Source organism: Fukomys damarensis, unplaced genomic scaffold, assembly GCF_012274545.1.
Source record: "Fukomys damarensis isolate Sample0158 unplaced genomic scaffold, DMR_v1.0_HiC HiC_scaffold_13, whole genome shotgun sequence".
NCBI classification, from domain to species: Eukaryota; Metazoa; Chordata; class Mammalia; order Rodentia; family Bathyergidae; genus Fukomys; species Fukomys damarensis.
Genome location: NW_022900925.1, coordinates 15,271,642 through 15,291,419, shown reverse-complemented (window position 1 = coordinate 15,291,419; position 19,778 = coordinate 15,271,642). Strand labels below are relative to the sequence as shown.

Sequence of the window (19,778 nt, the reverse complement as noted above, 5' to 3'; positions counted from 1 at the left end):
CTAAGATTGATTAGGAAGGAAACAAGAGCTCAGAGCCTGGCATTTTCTAGCCTCGACAGGAGGACTAAATCTTTTTTTCTGAGGGGATGTAGCTTTTTTTTGTTTTGTTTTGATGTAGGGTCTTATTGTGTAGTTCAGGTTGGCCTTGAATTCACTAGGTAGCCCAGGCTGGACTCAAAACCTGTGGCAATTCTCCTTAAGGAGGACTAAATTTTTTTTCTTTTTGGTGCCAGGGATAAAACTCGGGACCTTGCACTTGCGAAGCAGGTGGCAGAACCACTGAGCTAAATCCCTGGTCCAAGAAGACTAAATCTTATATTCCCTCTTTTCCTTCAAACATGCATACCTTTTGCTCCAGCACCCTCAGGGAAATTAGGGTAACAGAATTAACCCCCCACTTAGGTGCTAGGAACTGAGCCCAGGGCTTTGTGCATACTAGGCTATAACTCTACTACTCAGCCACATGTCCAGCCCTGTGTAACAGAATGAAGAACAGAAGTCACCTGGGAGGAAACAAAAGGACTCTTGACATTTCCAAGAAATCTTAAACTAAGTGCTTTGAGTAGGAGGAGCACATCTCATCCCTCAGAGTGCAAAGCAGAAACAAGAAGACCCTGCAACTAGAGCCTTCTGTGGATTCTACTAAGGTCTAAAGCTTCACCAAAGTATATTGGTCCCTCAGGTTAAGAACCTTTTTCCACCATACCCATCTCCCTTTTCCTTTTTTTTTTTTTAAACTTTAAAATTTGTATTTTATTTCTTTTTGGTACCAGGGATCAAACTCAGGACCTTGAGCTTGTGAGACAGGCATGGTGCCACTGAGCTAAATTCTCAGCCCTTGTTTTTATTTTTTTGATACAGGTTCTTGTTATGTAGTTAGGTCTGAACTTAAATACATGGTGATCCTCCTGCTTCAGCCTCCTGAGTACTGGCCTAACAGTGTATGTCACCATGCCCAGCGAATTTTTCTTTTTAAAACCTTTGAGACATGATCTATAGTGGAGGCTGGCCTGGAACTCTGCATGTAGCCCAACTTGAATTCACAATCTTCCTGCCTCAGCCTCACAAGTGCTGCGATTACAAGTGTGCACCCTCATAACTGGCTCCCTATCTCTCCTTTCCTAACCTCCTGAACTCCAGGGATTTGACCTGCATGTCCTCTATGATCAGAGGACACCATCTGATATCAGCATGTTAGACATGGGATATCTATAAGCCCCACAGCTCACAAGTAAGCTATACAATTAGTATAGCAATAAAATACAGTAATTTAGGATATGGGCTATGAAGTTTGAAGGACCTAGATTCAATTACCAAATAGCCTATATGACTTTTGAATCTTAGTTTTATCTGTAAAATATCCCCATTTCAAGAGAGTTGTTAAGATTTTAGTTTATTTGTGGCTGAGGTAGGAGGATCACAAATTCAAGGCCAGTCTGGGCAACTAAGCAAAACCCTGTTTCAAATAAAATCTAAAAAAGGGCTAGAGGGGCCAGGGATTTAGCTCAGTGGTTCTGGCACCTGCTTTGAAATTGCAAGGACCCAAGTTCAATCCCCCGTACCAAAAAAAAAATAATAATAATAATAAAAGGGCTAGAGATATACCTGAGTGGTAGAGTACTAGGTTAGCATTCATAAGGCCCTAAGATCAACCTCCAGTGCAGGGGAGGAAAAAAAGTTTATTTTTAATCTTTAATATCAAATAACTGTTCCACAAGTGGTAGCAATTATTATACTCAGAGATTTCAGGCTGGGTAATGAATAGAAACTGTAGGGTGAGGCAGAGGTAGGCACTCGGTGTTAGTAATCTTGGCTGCACTGTACTAGGAATTCTCCCAAGTGACAAATAGGTGTGAAACTAACTCCTACAGTCCTAGCTTGGCTCTAGGAATCTTAGAAAGGCACAAGGCTGGCAAGAGCCCCAAGGAGGCATGAAGAGTGAGGCTGAAACCTTTTAATAAATGGGAAACAGCAAGAAAAGCTGGGAGTGGGGGGAACACACAATCAAACAATGTGGGTCAGTGGAGCTGACACTTTCTTCATTACCCATGAACTTGTAAGTTACCTTGATGAAGCTCAGAGGGGAGAGTACATCCATGAAGAAGTTGCTCCATGGGTCCTCAAAGGCAGTGTTGGAAAGGAGGCTTATGATCCCAGAGTTGACTTCCTGCAAACTAACCATCCTAGGTCAGAGAACACCACCTCTCCCAAAGATATTTAGTACTGCCCCACCAGACTTTCTCACCCTAGTTTTTTTTTTTTTTTTTGGCGCCGGGAATCGAACTCAGCTCCTTGTGCTTGCAAAGGAGGTACCAGAACCACTGAGCTAAATCCACAGCCCCTAGTTCTGATGGCCATGATTTCTCCCTCCCCAAGCTGTTTGGCTGTTGGTATCCAATTTCTGACCATTGCTGATCTAGGACAAGAGAGGCTGAAAAACACCCCACCTTCTGACTCCAGAGTAAGGAAGGTAAATTACAGAAGTTGCCTACAGAATTAGAAGAATGAGTGTAAGGGCCCTGTAGTTACCTACCCAATGATATATATGTCCAGATTCAGGTTTGGGTCATTCAGCTGAAGCAGGTCACTGAGGTCTAGAGGGGGTGCTTCGGAGGCCACATTCCATGTCACAACATGAATGCTGTAGAAGGGATACAAAGGGAAGCCACAGAGGAAGGGGGTCAACATCTTGTCCAAATAATAGACAAGGGTCTAGGCCTACTAATGGTTGTACCATAATCCACTGCACAATAATGGCAAATGCGTTTCTGTCTCTGGTGATAGAAGGAGTAACGGAATCTACCCTAGACTGGATTCTCCATGCAGGTCCACAGCTGCCCACACCTGGCTGCTCTGGTGCCGCCAAGATCAGCAGAGATGCTGAAGGGAACCCACAGGCTCTTAGGCAAAGGAAAGGATGGGGAGGGGGAAAGGCTGGATGGCTGGGAATTTACTAATCCATCAGCTTCTCGAGCCCTCTACAGTGATTGTCTATGGCTCAGACAACAACTTTCTACACTCACACAACTCAGGAGTTCCTAAAATGACTAGGAAGATCTCAGGGTTCAGGTTCAGACTGTACCTTGTGAGAGGCCTCAAGCTAAGAGGGCAAAGGAATTTCAAAAAATAACAGAGGGGGCCGGGGATTTAGCTCAGTAGTTCTGCCACCTGCCTCACAAGTGCAAGGTCCCGAGTTCGATCCCTGGTACAAAGAAAACAACAACAGAGATGACATTACATTTCCTTCCTTGCAGATCCCTATAGCTCAACAAATGCACCAATTCCTTCAGGGAGCCTGAGGAGATGCATCTAAGTAACAGGTTTCTTAGTATCTCTCTCAAGAGACTACCCTCTCTTTAGAAAAGTCATTAATTAGATAACATTATCCATCCCAGCTTCATATGAAAGAACTAGATCCATGGCTCTTAATAATACTCTATCTTGTCAGGGAAAAGAGACTTGAAGAATTTTGGGGGTTGAAACAGGGTCTCACTATGTAGTTCAGGCTGGATTTGAACATATTACAATAGCCAAGGCTGGCCTCAAACTTGTGTCCATCCTCCTGGCTCAGCTCCCAAGTGCTGGGATTACAGACATTCACCACCACGCTGGGTTTGCAGAGCTATTTAACTGAATAATTCCAGCAGTGCTCCAAGGAAACGCAGACGATGCTGAGTACAGATCAGGCAGGAGGTACAGACCCTGAAGAGATCAAGAACAGCTATAAAAATTCCTGCGAATCTCAAGAACACTGTAAGAAAGAGTGAAGCAACTGAAAATCCAGAATGCGGCCAGGGGAGGATAAAGGCGGGGCTGGAAGAAAAGGGCAGGTTGTTTTAAAACATGTCTTCAAACAAACAAAACAAAATAGTCTTAAGGGCCGAGGATTTAGCTCAGTGGTGCCACTGCCTGCCTCACAAATGCAAGGTCCTGAGTTCAATCCCCAGTACCAAAACCAAACAAACAAAAAACATGTCTTCTCCACTAGACCTTGTTCTTAGAGGTCCATGTCCTAAAAAGCATGACTTGAAAAAATTCTTGGCCGTCTTAAAGCAACTTCCTGCCTCTCCTTTGAACGTAAACAAAATAATACAAAAACCATCATCTCCGGAACTATGAGATTAGGTACTTCATTTGTTTACGATCTCCCCCTGCCGTACAAGTGAGGTCTAAGGAAGGTAGCCCTTTTACTCAAAGGCTCCTTGTTTCCCCAGGGACGTGTTCTTCCTGGATGGAGAACAGAAGTCCCCTCTCTCAGGTTCCAGATTAGCAGTAAATTCGTGCATCGTGACTTACACTAAGTTGGTGATTAACGTTATCCCTCGTAAAAGAGCAGGCACGAGACCAGGCATGAGCACAGGAATAAATTTATTAAAAGAATTTATCTAAATCTGATTCTAATTTCTGGATCACGTAGATTCCAAGGTGTATATCCTGATTTTGAAAAGTAGGACTAAGACTTCTAGTCTAGAGCTAAGGAGCGAACGCATTATGTCCTTAGCATCCTAGCACAGGTGTCTCTTCCAAAGACCAAGAGGGTCACTTGCTCGGGACACCCTAGCGGGAACGAGCTCCGGGACCTAAATTTAAGGAAGGCTCGAGGCAGAGACCCTACATATCCCAGACATTGGTCTGGAAGAATGTAGGTGGGCTTCCGAACCAGGAGCAACCGTGAAGCGCGTCCGTCCATTTGTTCTCTGGTTCTTCCCAGAGGACCGCAATCTCTATAGGGCTGCAGTAAGCGATATGCCCCGGCCGGCTCGCAGATGTCCTCCTTACCTGAGCTTCATCTCTTTCGCCACGGTCAGCTTCCGCTGACTCAAAGCGTCCATCATTCCCACGCGATGGTTCAGCAGGCTTGCGTCTCCTTGGCTAAACTGGTCCCTCCCGAGCAACCCCTCGGGCAGCAGGTCTTCAATGCCTCACTAGTTCCTGGTTATTTTTCTGCCGGATTTTGACCGTCCTCCACGGCTTCCGTAAGAGGCTCTAGGTGGTGCGGTTCGGGGAAAGAGGCGGGACAAGCCAACAGACGCTAAATGTCTACAGGCTGAGAGGGACTGACCCGGGACGTAAAAGAGGAGTGTCTCGCTTGTCAACAGAACCCGACGCAGCAATGTACAGGCCTATGGGCGAGCGGGTGGCCCGGGAGCCCCACCTCCCCGCCATTCCCAGCCTGCCCCGCACGGAGCCGAATAGGGAGCACCTTCCGGCGGAAGTCGCCGCCAGCTCTGCAGGAGCGTTTGAGTGCTGCCTGGCTCGCGACTAGGCTGACTTCAGTGGTGTTCCTTTCAGCGCCTCCCGCGCTGACTTAAGGGCCAGACTGAGGTAGGGACCGGCAGGCACTGTTGGGCTTGTGATCTGGCTTCTTCCCTTATGTTGGTCACCGCGTGCATGCATTCTTTTCAGGCTGTTTTTCGAACTCCTTTTTTTTTTTTAAAACCTGCTATACACGGGGACATTATACGGTTTCTGGGCTTTTGGATAGCCGCCTATTGAGGAACTGAAAAAATAAGTCATTTCTTCTGGTCTTTATCTAACAGTAAACAAAGTGAACCTGGCAAAAGACTAACTACAATTTAGTCAGTTTTAAAATCTTTGCGGGGGAGTTAAGGGAGACCGCGTGGGATTCCATTGAAAGCCACGACTCCCACCCTCTCCCCGAAAAAGCACACAATTTTACAAACAAGCTTCATAAGGTTCGTGGACCCTGATGACAGGTTAAAGGCCCCCTTTATTTTTTTTGAGACAGGATCTCATTTTGTAGTTCAGGCTGGCCTGGAACTGATGACGATCCTCCAGGCAGGGGCCCACCATGCCAGGCGGAGGACTCTCTTTTTCAGACGGGCCTCGCTATGTAGTTTCAGGATGTTCTTGAACTATGTACCCCAGGCTGGCCTCAAACTCGAGGCAATCCTCCTGCTTCAGCCTCCCAAACGCTGGATTACAAGTTGTAGGCCACTGTGCCTGGCTAAGGATTTCTATTTTATTTATTTAGTTTTTTTGAGACAGGGTCTCTAATTCAGGCTGAACTTGAACTCATGGCAATCTTCCTGCCTTAGCTTCCCAAGTACTAGCTTTAAAACCTATTTATATGCCTGTAATCCCAGCTCTCAGGAGGTGAGGGAGGAGAATGGAGTTTGAAGCCAGCTCCTATTTTAAGCCCTGCAGGGTGCAGGGCTCCAGCAGTCCCAGCCACTTAGGAGGTTCACGGAGGATAGCTTGACTGGAAGGGTTTGAGGCCAGAGTGGGCAATACAGAAAAATCCTGTTGCAAAAGAAGAAAAAATCTTCCTACCTTAAATGTTTCACTTAGTAGGGTGGATGAGGAATATGTGAAAGTGAGACCAAAGCAAAACGAAACACTGCCAGTAGAAATAGCTAAATTACATTTAGATACATAATGCTGCATAAATTGACAAAGGAATATTTAATTAATGGAAATCACCTGCAAAATTTTTCATGTCATTGTATCTTTTCCTAATCCTACCCTGATAAAGGGGAGAGGGAACATCAGTAAGAGTCTGAGGATACAGAGTTGTAAATTGGACATAAGAACACCACCAGTAAGCTGGACTCCAGAAAGCTCTGTCTAGGATTTTATTAGACTGCTTTTTTTTTCCCTCCCCAATATACCTGTATTGGAAGATTGAGACATAAAGGCACAAACTCACATTAAATAAAGTAATCTAATCAGTTCTACAAAGTGTAGTTTGTAAAAGTAGCACTAGGAACCAACCAAATAAGTCAGGGAGTCCCAGTGGGGACTGTAAAAGGAGACCGTGGGAAGATAAACACATGCCCACAATACTGACCCTGACCTCACCCTCTCTTGGTGAGAAGGCCAGAGCCCAGCAGCCCTTATGCAGGAGCACCGCTGCTTTCAGCTGGGCCCGAGACCCTGCAAGTCTAAAGGAAGCAGCTGCTCTGCAGGGGTGCAGTGCACCCTCAGGTGTTCTCCCCCTGGAGCTGAGCCTTTGCTCAGAAGCCCCTCTGAGTGCTAGACAGTTTGAGGTGGGTGAGGAGGGATGGGGTACTTAAAAGAAGCCAACACTGTTACCCAGCAGCTACACCATCTGCGAGGACAGAATACCAGGGACGTTGTTCCTCCTTTTTCCTTTCAGCAGGAGCCCCAGAAAATAGCTCAGCTCATTCAGATGTTTTCAGTTGGGGTGGGATTCGCAAGTGGGTGGAAGTGGAGGAGCCAGAGAAAAGGCAAATAAAGAATGAGCTCCCATCAGAGCAGATGTGTGGATCTCAAAGAAGAGCTGAAGAAAGGCGACTTAACATCTGATCCTCACCCCATGTTAAGAAATGTCTGCTTATAGTCTATTTCTCATAACTCACCTTGTTGACGAATGAAGAGAGAACGTCTTTAAGCACAAATATAATTAATAGGTAATACAGAGCTTGTAGGAAAACATTTACATTTTTCTCCTGTAGGAATGCCTCTTGTTCAACTTTCCCAGTCCAATACACACTGGCAGCAGTTGAGATGCTAATCACCAACTAAATGCCCAGGTCCATTACTAAGGACCCAGCAAAGTGGGGAGAGAGACAGAGGAAAAGTGTCTGTAAGAGGACATCTCTGGTCCCAAGGGGACCTCAGTGAAGGTCAGAGCTAACCATGCCAAGGGGTTGGAATTTTCAGCTCTTGCCCCAGGAGGGCCACAGGAAACCATCCATCAGGCTGTCTCAGGTGCAATCCCGTGAGACACTCCCTTATTGCACTTAGAAATGAGTAAGGTAAGGCAAACAAACTGATAACATCATAAGGATAAATTAGCCCATCCCACTTCTTGCTCTCCCAAGGGAGATTTTGGTCTCTCTCAGCAAGAGGCACCCAGGCTAGCATGGGATTGGATGACTGCATGCTCAGGCTGACATAACTTTGCAAAGTTTTGGAACAGGTGACACTGCAGCCATCTTGGATTCTCCCACCAGGAAGGCATACTCTGGTTCTGCCTAGTTGTAGTAATTAGGAAGCACTCGGCAGCCTCTACTGCCCTGGAACCTGGACTCCTCCAGCCTACTTTGGTAGAATTCTATACTATGATCACTGCTCATTTGATTGTCCAGGACAGAATTCTCAGCATGGGGGCAGGACCAGCTGAGTTCTTTTTCTTCAAATTCCTTTCCAATGATTAGAGACAAGAGGTTACATGTTCTGCTGGAAAAGAAAGCTTTTTGCATGCTCATTGTGTGCAGCATGAAGAGATCAGGACTCTTGCATTCTAACCAATCTCAAAGACAGAGGATAGGGATCTAAGAAAGCACAGAGAAAAGAGGATTATTGCTGAGTGGCAGCACCAGCCCAAAAGGGAAGAGGAGCATGGACATATAAAGCTCCTCAGGGTCAGACGGACCAATATCTACAGGACAGACTGAATTCTAAGGGCCACAATGGACAAGTCCCTCCAAGTAGAGAGGTGTCTCATAGGCCCTCCAGAAGGATTCAGACACAATGGGCAACAGGAGGGCCAAGAAGCTATAGTTGTTTCTAAGAATAATGGCCAGAGATACAGAGACTGGGACAGGGATTGTTCATATTTGTTAAGTTATCTTAAACAGAGACTGCCTGGGCCTTGGCTACCTCCTTGGTACTTAGAGCACTCTTAATAACATGTTACTGGAGTCAGAGTTATGGGCCACATTGTTATTCTGTGGAACTGGGAGTGTGGGAATTCTGTATTTCTAACTCATCCTCTCTCCCCAAGTTAGCACTCAAAATTGCAAAGATCTGCCCAGAAAGCAAAAATATTACAGTTTATCCCAAGATTGAAAACAAAGGAACTTAAATCACCACATCACAAAAGGCAACTATTTTGAAAGACTAAAAGTGTCACTTGGAAATTGGGGGGGTGGGGACACACAGAAATGGGTCAGAACACAATGGGGAGAGAGGGAGGAGCTGTAAATACATCAGCCTACTCCCCACATATCTCAGAGGAGCAGGCTCCCGCGCACGTGGGCTTTGTAATACCGGACGGTCTATTTGTTCACAATATTAAAGGGTATCTAGAATTAGCTACGGTAAGGGATCGAAAGTTGCCTGAAGAATAGGTACAGAAAGGCTGCGTCCGAAGATGGCCTGTCACTCAGGAGGGTGGAGCTGCTGGGCCTTCCTGTTGACCATTGTCTTGCAAAACTAGAAGAGAAATACAATTATTAAGGAAGCAAGAGAAGAAGATAGAAGCATACTGCAAATCATCTTGAACAGAGAAATTTCAAGAGCCAGGATGCCAGCTCGTGGGGAGGGAAATGGGAGAGAGGACACTAAGGCCCCAGCAGTGACCAGGAAGCTGGCACTGCAAGAATCCACTTAATCCTACCCTTCTGTCTTCCAGAAGCTGCTTTAAGGACATAGGCAGCAAGAGCATGCAGAGGTTTGCATTGCACAGCCAATTTTTTTATTTGATGAAATTATTTTCTCAGTTTGAGTAGGGCCAGGGTTTCATTCATGACCACTCTGGGCTGCGACAATATCTTGGATCTGCAGGTGTGCAGAATACTGGGGAGACAGCACTGGAAGCTAACAAAGGAAGCACGCCAGGGGAGTGACAATATAAATCAAGTGACACCCTACTTCCGGCCCTATGACCTGGGCAGCAGCACTGCCCCACTATCTGAAAGGTGTTGCCTTTGTTACTCAGTATGGGACCCCGGGTCATAGAGAAGGAAATGAAGAACCAAACACAACAGAGAATGCTTATAAAAGCTGTTTGGCCAGCAGATTTTTCAGGGGGCAGGGCAGGGAATGCCTGCCAGTATTTGGCAGTGTGGAACTGGCTCTGACATGAAGAGTACAGGATAGGCACAAGCATGCTGGTGTCTCCTCGACATGGCTCGAGTTCCAAGAGGGGAAGTGATGAATGGCACATGAGCTTTGTTTCTGCATCCACAGCCTTTGGAAGCCATAATCCTTTTCAGTGAAAGCCCAAGAGCTCGCCTTTAACATGGCAGCCATCATCACTACTACAGTGAAAGATGAGGGGTGAGGTCGGTTTTCTGACTCCATGGTGAGCCGCTGGGGCCTTGAGGACCCAAACCAAGTTTTTGCTTCTATGACATGCACAGTGAGGAATAAAGTACATACAGTGCAGAAAGGGAGGGGTGGCTTTAGTCATCTGCTGTCATTCCTTTCACTGGGTCCTTTTGTCTCATCTGGAACAGGAAAAAAACAACAATAACAACAACAACAAACCAGGGAAAATTGAGAGCTTTTGCTGTGAATAGAACTGTACCATGAATTCCACCTGCTTTCTCAATGCTGCTAATAGGATGGAGCAGTTTTTTGTTTTGTTTTGTTTGCAGTACCAGGGATTGAACTCAGCACCTTGAGCTTGCAGGGCAGTCAGCGGCACCAACTGAGCTAAATCCCTGGCCCAAGGATGGAACAGTTTTTACGCCCAAAGCAGAAACCTCCACAGAATTTGGCATGTGTACAGCCAAAGCCAGACCATTTCTACCTCTATCCCTGGCCCCACCATTTAACCACAACTTAGTAATACATTACTGCAGAGCCATCTTTTTTTTGTGTGGAAGCTGGGATTGAACACAAGACTTTGTGCTTGCCAAGCTGGCACAGTGCCACTGAGCTAAATCCCCAGCCTTGCAGAGCCATCTTAGTAAGATGGGACTTCCTTATCAGGGAACTTGATGGCTTCTTCCAAATCAGAGGTGAGGTCCTTTCAAGAGGGTGCCACTGAAACAACTTTTCTTTTTTTTGGTACTGGGGCTCAAACTTGAGGCAGGCACAGTGCCACTGAGCTAAATCCCTGGCCCTACAGATGTTTTATTCTCACAGTGAAATGTCCTAAAAATGGCAATTTGCCCCTTCCTGGGGCCTACATGACATGAGAGATTTATCTGATTGTGGTGTTCCTCAAATCCAGCCAATGTAAGCTTTGTATATATTTGAAGAATATGAAAATAGAAAAGCTAATCCTGTTTTTTGTCTTTTTTAATAGAAACGTTAGTGTTTATTGATATACTGCAAGAGATTGGCAGGTAAGTTTCCAAAGAGAATGGCTGGGCGTGGTGACACATGCCTGTAATCCCAGCACTTGTGAGGCTAAGGAAGGAGGACTGCTGTGAATTCAAGGCTGGCCTGAACTACATAGCAAGACTGTCTCAAAAAAAAAAAAAAAATTCCCACAGAGGACTCTGGACACCAGGGAGAATACAGGGATTTGAATCTTTTTTTTTTTTGTACTGGGGATCGAACTTGGGTCCTTGTACTTGCAAGGCAGGTGGTGGAACCACTGAGCTAAATCCCCAGCACCCCTCGGGTTTGATTCGAATGTGGGCTGGGTCTGGAAATGCCATCTGAGAATGCTTTCACGCATCTTGGTTCTGAGGACAGCCCAATGTTCTCTGGAAGCTGATGCAATGCCCTTGTTTGAGAGGCTCCAGTACCCTTGATATTGGTGGAAATAGTCCTCCTGTTACTGGGTTTTGGGGGGCTGGAGTCTCCTTCTGGAAGTGATTTCTACTTTCTGTTCTGAGCAAAGAAATGGTCAAGACGAGCACAAAATATAGCAAAGTTTTTTTTTTTTTTTTTTTTTTGGTACCGGGGATCAAACTCAGGACCTTACACTTGGAGGCAGATGTGGGGCCACTGAGCTAAATCCCCAGCCCGCAAAGTTTTATTTAAGGTAGGAAACAGGCTCTGCAGAGTGAATTTGGGTCAGGTAAAAGCAGGAAAAGAAGTAGAACCTACAGCATGAGAGTGGGCCACCTTGGAGGAGCAAGCGCAGTGGCAGGTCTTGTTTTAACAGTGTTGCTCACTAGGAATTTAGGGGTTTATTTATATTACCAGATTTCTTTATTATTATTATTATTATTGGCTTTTTGAGACAAGGTCTCAATATGTAGCTTAGGCTAAAACTGGCTTTGATCCTCCTACCTCAGCTTCCCAAATGTTGGGAATACAGGTGTACACCACCATACCTGGTCAGATTCTTTTTTTTTAAATGGTACAGGGGATTGAACTCAGGCCCTTGTACTTGCAAGGCAGGTGGTGGAACCACTGATCCAAATCCCCGGCCCATGGTCAGATTTTCTTAATAAAGATCTATATGTAGTTGTAAAGAATGGCTTTTTTGGGCTGGGGATTTAGTTCAGTGGTTCTGCTGCCTCGCAAGCACAGGACCTAAGTTCGATCCCCAGTACCAAAAAAAAAAAAAAGAATGGCTTTTTTAAGAGCAGGGTTGGCTGAATGAAATTTATATATTCATCTATAAATTAATCTATATATTAATTTATTTGAAATGCCATTTTAAAATATCATTCTTTTGAAATCTTTTTTACCAACTGGATATGGTGGCACACACCTGTAATCCTAGTACTATAGGAGGCTGAGGCAGGAGGATTCCAAGTTTGAGCCTAGCTGGGGAAATTTATTGAGTTAATGAGACCCTGATTTAAAAAAGGGGAGGAGGGAGGATGGTCTGGGGATACAGTTCAATACAAAGGCCCTAGGTTCCATCTCCAGTTTTTTAAAAAAATCATTTTTACTATTAAGTATAAAACAATCTAACATAAGCATAAAAAATAGTAGCCAAATTATTAATATCAATATCCTGGCTATGACATTATAGTAGAGTTTGCAAGATGTTATCATTGGTAGCAATTACAGAAAGGATACATAGATCTTTCTGTATTTTTGCTTACCAATGTACCTGAATCTTACAATTGTCTGAAAATTAAAAGTTCAGTAAAATATAAAACTGGGGAAAAAAAAATCAATTTTGAAGTACCAAAAAGCATCAACAAATAAAGGAATACTTCTAAAGAAATACAGTATCAAAACACTTATTTTCAAATCTTATTAAAAAGATTTATTCTTTACAACTATGCACAGGTCTTTAGTAAGAGGATCTGACCAGGTATGGTGGTGCACACCTGTATTCCCAACATTTGGGAAGCTGAGGTAGTAGGACTGAAGCAAGTTTTAGCCAAACTGCACAGTAAGACCTTGTCTCAAAAAGCCAATCATAATAGTAATAATAAAGAAATCTGGTAACATAAATAAACCCTTCAATTCTTTAATTCTACTTGTGGACATTTTTGTTTTGTTGAGACAGGGTCTTACTGCAGATTGGCCTTAAACTCACTATGTAACCCAGGCTGGCCACTTGTGCTTCCAGATGGTCTCAGATACAGATTTAACCCTTAATGAGTTTTGGAAGGAACATTACAACATCCCTTCTTGTGTGGGGTTGAGAAATCCTGGACCAGTGTCTCTCTAAGGTCATGGAGATCTGCCTAGAAGAAAGTGTGGTCTAATTATACAGTAGACTTTGAAAGCAAAAACTAACCAACCCCAGTTACAACCAGCCCTTGGGAATGAACTGAGTTCATAAGTCAAGAGTCCACTGTATACCTTTAAGGGACCTCCTTCATTATGAACTTCTAAGGGCCAGGAATTTAACTCAGTGGCACCACACCTGCCTCACAAGTATAAAGTCCTGAGTTCAATCCCTAGTACAGCCAAAAAAAAAAAAAAGAGAGAACTTCTAAAGAATAAAAACATGGAAGAGCAAGGAAGATGAGGAGGGAAACAAGAGGGGAGAAGGAGGAGTAGGGAAAGACAGAGAGACAGAAAGAAAGATGGGAGAGATAGAAGGGGAGAGGGAGAGGGGAAGCTGTTCTCCTACAAATACACATCTCCTGACATTTTTCTTTTTAGGGCAAAAAACTAATCTCTTGATCCCTTGTTTTGTAAATCTTTGAGCTTCCACCAAGAATGGTGGATCCACCCTCCACAGAGACTAGATTTCCTGCAGTGTGGCCTTATAGTGATCTTTCAAAACTCACACTAGACTACTATGCTTTGCTTTAAAGTCATAAAAATAGAAAAAAGTCATAATCCCTACTGCAAGCTAGCAATGAACCACAGCAGATTAAATATCTGCATTTTTCTATTTCTCCCCAAAACCTAGTATGACAGTAAAGGACCTCATCTACCTATCATGTCTGTCTCCAGAAAGACAATAAAAACAGAGGTGAAGCCAGGCGTGGTGGTGAACGCCTGTAATCCCAGCACTTGGGAGGCTGAGACAGGAGGATCGCTGTGAGTTCAAGACCAAACTGGGCTACACAGTGAGTTCCAGGGAAGTCTGAACTACATAGTGAGACCGTGTCTCAAAAAAAAAGAGGTAAAGAGGTGATATCAGCAAATAAGAGATGGCAACAAGGCAGTGGGGGAAGGGGACATAAAAACAGAGTTAAGGGATGAGGATTTAGCTCAGTGGTGCTGTGCCTGCCTCACAAATACAAGGTCCTGAGTTCAATCTCCGGTACCAAAAAAAAAAAAAAAACCTCACAATTTAGGGAGTAGCGAGAGAAACTTCAAAAATCTAAAACCTATTCTCGTAAGGCTTGGTGGCACACGCCTGTGATCCCAGCACTCAGGAGACTAAGCCAGGTGAATCATGAAGTCGAGGCCAGCTTGGACTACTCAATGAGCTCCTGTCTCAAAAAAGCAAATAAATAAACAAATAAAACCTCATAGTTTTAGAAACTGAAGCTAATGCATAGAGGGGGGAAAAAAGCGCTATATTTAAAAAGAACACAAAGGCCAGGAATTTAGCTCAGTGGTGCTACTGCCTGCCTCACAAGTGCAAGGTCCCAAATTTGATCTCTAGTACCAAAAAAGAAAAACAAACAAACAAAAAAACCACAAAATAAGAAATGCTTAAATTATTTTTAGCTCATCAGAAGTTAATGTTGAAAAAGAAAAGACCAGAAAGGGGAGAAGGGTGAGAAACCATAAGAAAATTAAGACAGTCAATTCATGAATAAAAATTCAAGGAGAATAAGAACAGAAGGGAGAAAATTACCAAATAAATAGTGCAAGAAAGTTTTCCAGAACCAGAGGGATCTTCTGATTCACAGTGTCAGTGAAGTGGGAGCGAAAGGAGTGAGAATGGCCCAGCACCAACATTATTCTGCAGAGTACCTCACATACCGCCAACCAGACCACCCATACACAGCAAAACTTACTGGCACAGACACAGAAAACTAAGCTAACAAAAAGAAGAGAAGCAATCATTAATATTTTGTTGTTGTTTGTTTTTTTGGTACTGGGGATTGAACTCAGGCCCTTGCGCTTGCAAGGCAGGCGCAGGAACCACTGAGCTAAATCCCTGGCCCTGTTGTTTGTTTTTTGAGATAGGTCTCACGTAGTTTAGGCTGGGCTTGAACTCACTATGCAGCCCAGGTTTGCCTGCAACCCTCCTGTTTCAGCCTCCAGAGTGCTGGGATCACAGGCATGAGTCACCACACTCAGTTTAATATTTTGTTTGTTTGTTTGTTTTTGGTACCGGGGATCAAACTTGGGTCCTTGCGCTTGCGAGGCAGGCCACCAAACTGCTGAGCTAAATCCCCGGTTTGTTTTTTTTGTACTGGGGATCTAACTTGGGACCTTAAGCTTGCAAAGTAGGCGGAGGAACCACTGAGCTAAATCCCTGGCCCAGTTTAATGTTATGTTATGTTATGTTATTTATTTATTTTTTAAATTTATTTGGTACTGGGGATCAAACTCGGGTCCTTATGCTTGCGAGGCAGGCGGTGGAACCACTGAGCTAAATCCCCGGCCCAAAATAGGGTTTTTGTTTGTTTGTTTTTTGAATATTTTGGTGTTTTCTTGGTAGCAGGGTTCAAACTTGGGACCTTGTGCTTGTGAGGCAGGCTGCAGAACCACTGAGCTAAATCCCCAACCTAATGTTGTTTTAAAAAACAGTATGAGAAGGGCCAGGATTTAGCTCAGTGGTTCTCCCACCTGCTTCGCAAGCCCAAGGTCCTGAGTTCTATCCCAGTACAAAAAGAAACAAAACAAAACAAAACAAAAACAGAATAATAAGAGAAAGAAACAAATATCAAAAGTAGAATTCACGGCTTAGTTGAGGAGAAAAATGATAGTCATAATAAGACTGCTAATAAAGAATTAACCAAAGCTTGTCATATGAAGGTTGAACAAGGGAAGGATGCTAGTGGAGAAAATCTCCCATAGGAAGAAGCTAACAGTTACTATTTAAACTGAGAAATTAAGAATTAAGAGCATAACTGGACATGGTGACTATAATCCTAGCACTTGGGAGGCTGGGGCAGGAGTATTGCCACCAGTTAGAGGCCAGCCTAAACTACACAGTGAGACCCTGTCTCAAAAAAAAAAAAAAAAAAGGCATAAAACCACACAGAGGCACATGCCTATAATCCCAGTAACTCAGGTGGCCATGGCAAGAGGATTACAAGTATGAAGCTAGCCTACATAATTTAGCCAGATCTTATTTCAAAATAAGAAATTAAAGTAACTGGGGGAAGAACAGTGGAAGAGCATTTGCCTAGCATTTACCAAGGCCCTGTGTTCAATTTCCAGCACCAAAAAAAAAAAAAAAAAAAAAAAAAAAAAAGAAAAAAAAAAAGGTACATAAACTAGGCACAGTGTGGTGGTACACTCCTATGATCTCACTTCTTGGGAGGCTGAGGCAGGAAGAATCTAAGTTGTAGGCCAGCCTGTCTCCAAATAAGGCAAAACAACAACAAAAAACTCCAAAAACAGTGTTGGAGATGTAGTAGTAGATACAGATATAGTTGGAAATATAGTAGTAGAGTGCTTCCCTAGCATGAACAATATCCTGTGTTCAATTCCCAATACTGCAGTAAAAAATAAAAATAATTAAGAGCTTAAGCATATCATTTGAAAATCTGAGAGCAGTGGTGATACATGCCTATAATCCCAGCATTTAGGAGGCTGAGGCAGGAGGATCACCACTTGGGGCCAGCCGACTACATAGTGAGTTCAAGGCCAGCCTCAACTATCTCAAAAACAAAAAACAACATAGGGGCCAGGGATTTAGCTCAGTGGTTCCACCATCTACCTCAAAAGTGCAAGGTCCCAAGTTCAATCCCTGGTACCAAAATAAAAAACTAAATAGTCAGGTTTGTTGGTACAGGCCTGTAATCCTAACACTAAGAAGGCTGAGGCAGGAGGATTGCCATGAGTGCCAGGCCAGCCTGGGCTACATAGTGAGTTCAAGGCCAGTTTGGAATACATAGTGGACCCTGTCTCAAAACAGACAAACAAAAATAAATAAATAAATAAAGCTTTGACAAAAGAAACATATGATTATTTTTGTGTGTGGTGCCAAGGATTGAACCTAGGGTCCTTTCCCCTGCCCCCTTGTTTTTGTTTCTTTGAGACAGGGTCTTGCTATGTAGTTGAGACTGACCTGGAACTCACTATGTATCCTAGGATGGTCTTGAACTCACAGCAATCCTCCTGCCTCAGCCTCCCGAGTGCTGGGATTACAGGTGTGTGCCACCATGCCCGGCTCCCTTTGGTTTTTTTGAAACTAGGTCTCACTATGTAATTCAGGCTTCACCGAACTTACTATACAGCCTAGAATTACCTCAAACTCATGGTGATGATCCATCCTCCTGCCTCAGCCTTCCAAGTGCTGAGATTATAGGTGTGCACCACCACGCCAAGCTATTTGAACCCAAAGCCTTGCACTCTAGGCAAGTGCTATACCACCAAGCAACAACCCTAAGAATAAAACAAGACAAGGAAGCCAGCAGTAGGTAGCACATAAAAATCCTGCACAGCTGCTAATGAGGTTAAAATGTCCCACAATAATGTGGATTCAGGTTTGCTTCCTCTTCTACTGCACAGACGTTTCTGCTTTTGCAGTTAGCCTGAAGGACATTGATCATTCAAGCTATTGGCACAATCCTCCATGGAACACAAAAACTAAAGGGTGGAGGTTAGAAAACAAACCAAGCCGGGGATTTAGCTCAGCGGTTCCACTGCCTGCCTTGCAAGCACAAGGACGTGAGTTCGATCCCCGGTACCAAACCAAACCAAACAAACAAACAAAAAAACAAACCAACTCTGACTTGGTCAACCCCAGAGAGACCCAGCTGGAACCATGGCAGGGAGGAGCTAACCAGTTCATATTTATTGAAGGAAGGATGGAAAGAAGGGCAAGAGAACATTCTCTCATTGCAGGACACTTAATTTACCCATAAGAGCAACAAATTTCTCCCAGATACTCAAAGTATGAATAAATGAAAGAGCAAAATAAGTGACAGATAATAGGAAACACACCTTTTGCAAATGGGAAGAGGACCAAGAGATGGATCAAAAGCATTGTGATGTTATGCTCTTGTACCAACTCTCCACCATGACTCTAATCATTCTGTACTGAAAACATGTACTAAGAAAATAATTTTAAACCACCACCACCACCACCACCTCTCCCAGAAAGAGGACTACTGGCACCTGAGAATAACTGCATTGGGACCAATGTGACACAAAGGTGGACAGTAACAGCAGTCATATTACCCTCAACAAAGAATTACCAACTTGCCGCGCCAACTACAGGCATGTACTTCAGAAGACAGAACAAAAGGTATCATTCACCTATTGATCACTGTGAATAAATGTGGGAGCACTTAAAGCAACAGAAGTGTGCTTTCCTTCCATGTACACAGTTGTGTTTATGGAACAGCAGTCCTGTGACTATGATCCCATTGGGCATCTCACAGGAAGATCAGCCAGGGGTGCTGAAAACAGGGCTGCCCACTGTGGGCATTTCTTCAGTTCACAGCCTTGTAATTCTGTGCTATCCCAGCATACATGTCCACCCAGTATTTCAATGGATTGACTTGAAGATACTGGCTGGTTCCAGTGTCTAGTAATTTTATCTGGGAGGTGATTGTCAAGGGAAAGGCTATGGGGAAAAGAGAGGGAGTAATCATTTTCTTTTTTCTTTTTGGTACCAGGGATCAAACTTGCGCTTGTGAGGCAGGAGGCAGAACCACTGAGCTAAATCCCTGGCCCATAATCGTTTTCTTTTTCTTTTTTGGTTTTTTGAGACAGGGTCTCACTATGTAGTTGAGACTGATCTGGAACTCACTATGTAGCCCAGGCTGGTCTCGAACTCTCAGAGATCCTCCTGCCTCAGCCTCCCCAGTGCTGGGATTACCAGGCATGTGCCACCACGCCCGGTACCCATAATCATCTTCTTATGGGACCAAGGAAGATGCTAATGCTCTCTCATACATGAAAATGCTACCTGGGTGCAGTGAATTATCTCCTGTTTGTTGTCTATTCCACTTATTTTAAGAGGATTGTTCAGAATATAGTTGAGTCTATTCTAGTCAGGCAGCCGAACCACTGAGCTAAATCCCCAGCCCTAGTTGAGTCTATTCTAAATGAGGAGGGGACGAAGAGATGGAAGGAAGAGAAAGAGGAGGGAAAAGGAAAATAAAAAGGAATTAAGATGTGTTACATACATGCACCAACTCCCTATGATGAATATAATCATCATGTATTACAAACATGTACTAGTAAAAATAAATTTTTGAAGAGAGAGGAAAAAAAAACAACAACAAAAAACCAACTCTGAGATTCTGGATTTGAGGAAGGTCAATCTAGTAGATCCCTTGGAGAGTTCTAGCTGCAAGAATTTGAGCACTACAATCTGTTTTGGAGGCTGGAGATTGAACTTCAAATCTTGTACATGATAAGAGGTCCAAGATACTAAATTCTACTGGGTGAAAGAACAGCAGCAAACACTTCAGTACACTCACTACTCATTATATTGGCCTTTGTGGGGCAGTGGGTGACTGAGGCTCTGGGCTAAGCCGCAGTGAAAGTCTCCATGTTGCTCCATTGGTAACTTTTTCCTTTTCTTTTTGTCAGGAGAAGAGCCTCAAGCCTCTCTGATATACACCTAATTGCCAGTCACTTCCTGAGATCTTTAGCAGAAG

The 19,778-nt window shown here is 43.9% G+C and overlaps 2 protein-coding genes and 1 long non-coding RNA gene across 5 annotated transcripts in view; 1 reads left to right on the top strand and 2 right to left on the bottom strand.

Moving 5' to 3' along the window:
- Nucleotides 1–5,910, bottom strand: part of Inpp5k (inositol polyphosphate-5-phosphatase K) — a 21,074-nt gene extending 15,164 nt beyond the window's left edge. For all 3 annotated transcript variants that reach the window (XR_002025972.2, XM_010642163.3, XM_010642162.3), the window contains exons 1-3: nt 4,780–5,910; nt 2,534–2,641; nt 2,066–2,174 (exon numbers count right to left, since the gene is read on the bottom strand). Coding sequence is in view for 2 of the 3 variants with exons in the window: in XM_010642163.3 (XP_010640465.1) it covers nt 2,066–2,174; nt 2,534–2,641; nt 4,780–4,835 (273 nt within the window). In the remaining variant the exon portion in view is untranslated. The remainder of the gene's footprint in view (nt 1–2,065; nt 2,175–2,533; nt 2,642–4,779) is intronic.
- On the top strand, nt 5,247–19,778 carry LOC104874895. Its single transcript, XR_783904.2, has 3 exons — nt 5,247–5,325; nt 10,967–11,006; nt 19,711–19,778. It is a non-coding gene; the product is annotated as an uncharacterized LOC104874895 (long non-coding RNA).
- Pitpna (phosphatidylinositol transfer protein alpha) overlaps nt 9,167–19,778 on the bottom strand; it is a 29,130-nt gene continuing 18,518 nt past the window's right edge. The window contains exon 9 of the mRNA XM_033762860.1: nt 9,167–10,160. Coding sequence (XP_033618751.1) covers nt 10,116–10,160 — 45 coding nt within the window. The 3' untranslated portion in view covers nt 9,167–10,115. The remainder of the gene's footprint in view (nt 10,161–19,778) is intronic.